The sequence below is a fragment of the Cariama cristata genome, unplaced genomic scaffold (genome assembly GCF_000690535.1).
Source record: "Cariama cristata isolate BGI_N322 unplaced genomic scaffold, ASM69053v1 scaffold4957, whole genome shotgun sequence".
In the NCBI taxonomy this organism is placed as follows: domain Eukaryota; kingdom Metazoa; phylum Chordata; class Aves; order Cariamiformes; family Cariamidae; genus Cariama; species Cariama cristata.
Genome location: NW_009625946.1, coordinates 26,078 through 28,803, shown reverse-complemented (window position 1 = coordinate 28,803; position 2,726 = coordinate 26,078). Strand labels below are relative to the sequence as shown.

At 34.9% G+C, this 2,726-nt stretch overlaps 1 protein-coding gene across 1 annotated transcript in view; it reads left to right on the top strand.

The window, feature by feature from the left end:
* Positions 1–387: 387 nt before the first annotated feature.
* PPIL4 (peptidylprolyl isomerase (cyclophilin)-like 4) overlaps positions 388–2,726 on the top strand; it is a 20,345-nt gene continuing 18,006 nt past the window's right edge. Inside the window, exons 1-3 of the mRNA XM_009703803.1 lie at positions 388–450; positions 537–601; positions 1,498–1,615. Of these exons, the coding sequence (XP_009702105.1) occupies positions 567–601; positions 1,498–1,615 (153 nt within the window). The 5' untranslated portion in view covers positions 388–450; positions 537–566. The remainder of the gene's footprint in view (positions 451–536; positions 602–1,497; positions 1,616–2,726) is intronic.

Genomic DNA, 2,726 nt, shown 5'->3' with positions numbered 1-2,726 from the left:
CTGTTGGCGGGCTTGGAGGGGTTTTGTTATGCTCTTATTGTAAAGGTATAATTTATTAAAAAATGAGCAAATTAATATAGTCTAAATCGAAAGGCAACTGTGATCTTCTTTCTTAGGTATTTGGAAAGAAACTAGGGAGAAAAAAATGTGCGTTTCTGTATAACTAGCTGTACTTAGGGTTCTCTGACCCGCTAGGGATAGGCTTTGGGAAGGAGAAAGCGATGCCTCTCCTTAGAGCATTTCTCACAGTGTTTGTAGGTTGTGCGCTGGTAAGTCTTAACACAGTCTGCTCCAGAAACACTTTTCCGCACATTGAACTGTCATATCTATGCTTACTGTTTCTGGAGTTTTCTTTAGAAAATGTTGGTATAATTTCTTACAGCTTGTCTAAATTTTCTGAAGCTCTGCAAAGTCAAGTACTACAACTATTGTCTTATTCATAATGTACAGGTGAGTATTCTCAATTCTTTGGGGGTTTTGTTGATTTAAATTAACAAACATGAAAGCGATATCTTACGTATTCTGCTTTGTGACAGAGGGATTTTATTATACAAACCGGTGACCCCATGGGAACTGGCCGTGGAGGGGAATCCATATTTTGGTAAGTAAAACTTTTGTGTTATTTAATCAACAGAGAAGTTGTATAGGGGAATAGGGGTTCCAATTAGATTTTCTTCAGCTCTCTTGGGGCACAGTTACTGATGGGAAGTAAAAATGTTCATGCATAAGCTTCTTTGGTTGTCATACCTAAATACCTCTTTAATTCCTACGCTGCCTTTGGCCATTCAGACTTTTTTTTCTGGACAGTATTTTGTCTCTGACCTTAGAAGTGAAGTTACAACTAACAAGTTGTACATTAATCTCTGTTTATTTAAAAATTAGCAAATAAGATTTGATTTTGTAAGAGAAGTGTCATAATTAACTGCTCTGTAGAAGGCAAAATCATTAGCAGTTTGTTACTACTTTTATTTTTGTAACAAAATGTATTTAATTGAGCAAGAGGGGAATATAGAGGCTGTACTTGATTTTCTTGATAAGAAATTAACCTGTTGCTCTAAAAATGTATATGAGTTCATTTTAGTAGATTTGGTGGCTTCCCATTTATCTTGGAGGAGAAATTTTTGATGTAAATTATTACATTTTTACAGTGTGGATGAACTTATTTTACGGAACCTACTTATCAAAATTTATATTTGCTTCATGCCTTAGAAAAATGTGATATAGTGCATTTAAAAACCCAAATGCACCTCCCGCTGCTCCCTCACCCCCAAAAGCCTCTGAAATGCCTCAGAGAAATATCTGTTCCCTGTGGTATAAAGTGAATTCTGTAAGTGTACAGGTCCATAAAAATGTGCATGAGTGCAATGTAAATTCTGGTTTTATTTGAATGCCGATGTAAAATTTTTAAGATGCTTTACTTACTGTTTTACAGCATTTGTTTATCTCACTTTCTACAATTCTTTTGTCTTGTAACATATTTGGTTCATGTATTTTCAGTCAACTGTATGGTGATCAAGCCAGATTTTTTGAGGCAGAAAAAGTGCCAAGAATTAAGCACAAGAAGAAGGGGACCGTATCAATGGTGAACAACGGCAGTGATCAGCATGGATCACAGGTCAGCATACAGTGTGGGAAAGCTTTGGTACATGTCTAAGTAACTAAAATGGTAATTCCTTGCATTCACAAAAGAGACGTAACAATGACAGTGTCATCTCAATAGCATCATCTTGTAATATGGCCAAAAGGCATGTAAAAAACTGGTGATAGATAAGTATTTTGAGTATTATTCCAGGTGCCAATAGGTATTTGATTACAGACAAGAAAGAGATTAAAATTTCATAAGTTTTATTTGTCTAGCATTCAGTCTTCCTTTTTTTTCATTTGTTTATTCATTTCTGTTAATACCTTGATTTTGCTAATGTATAGAACAGGCAGGAAAAAATCCTGTAGTTAAATGGAATGAAAAGTAAGGAAACTGGGTTTTGAAATAATCTTAAGACTTTCTGGTTATAACTTCAAGTTAGTTTGGAAACTGAAATCGTACCACAGTTTCCTCTGTATGGTTAAATAAAAGTGTGCATTAATAATACAATGTAGGTTTACAGTTTTATCCCAGTGCTGGTATAAAACCATTTTTGAAAGTAGCGTTGTTCCCTTTTTTGTTCCCTGTTCATGAGCACAAATTTTTTGTTGTAGGTATATTTAAAGCTGTAATCTGATAGAATCATATTACTTCTAAATTATTGGTTTGGATGCATTGTTACTTTTATATATTAAAATGCCTCACTTGGAATATCTGTATGTTTTAATTTAAGAAAAGAGGGTTTTTTTAATAGTCAAAGAGCAATTTAAAAAACCTATGGTTTTATTCCCGCTAGAGCTTGTAATATATGGGGTTAATTTTGCTGCTTCCCTGTTCTGTTGTTTCTGCATATCTGCTTCTTCCTCCTTCATTCATTACCAAGTGTCCTCCATCTTTAATTTGTTACCAAGTGTGCAGTTGGTATAAATTTTCATAGTTTCGGTTTTGCCCTAAAGCGAAACACCTGATTTGTGTTAGGATACATTTCAGTGCCAATTCAAGATGATCTACGTCAATGCTACTGTGTTCTAGTTCTCCTCTCAATGCTACTGCATCCTGGTTTTTGGGAGAGAAGGGTTTGTGATACAAGGGAAGGAAGGAAGAAAGTCTAGATAGAATTAGGTGAAGGTAGAGCTATGGAAGC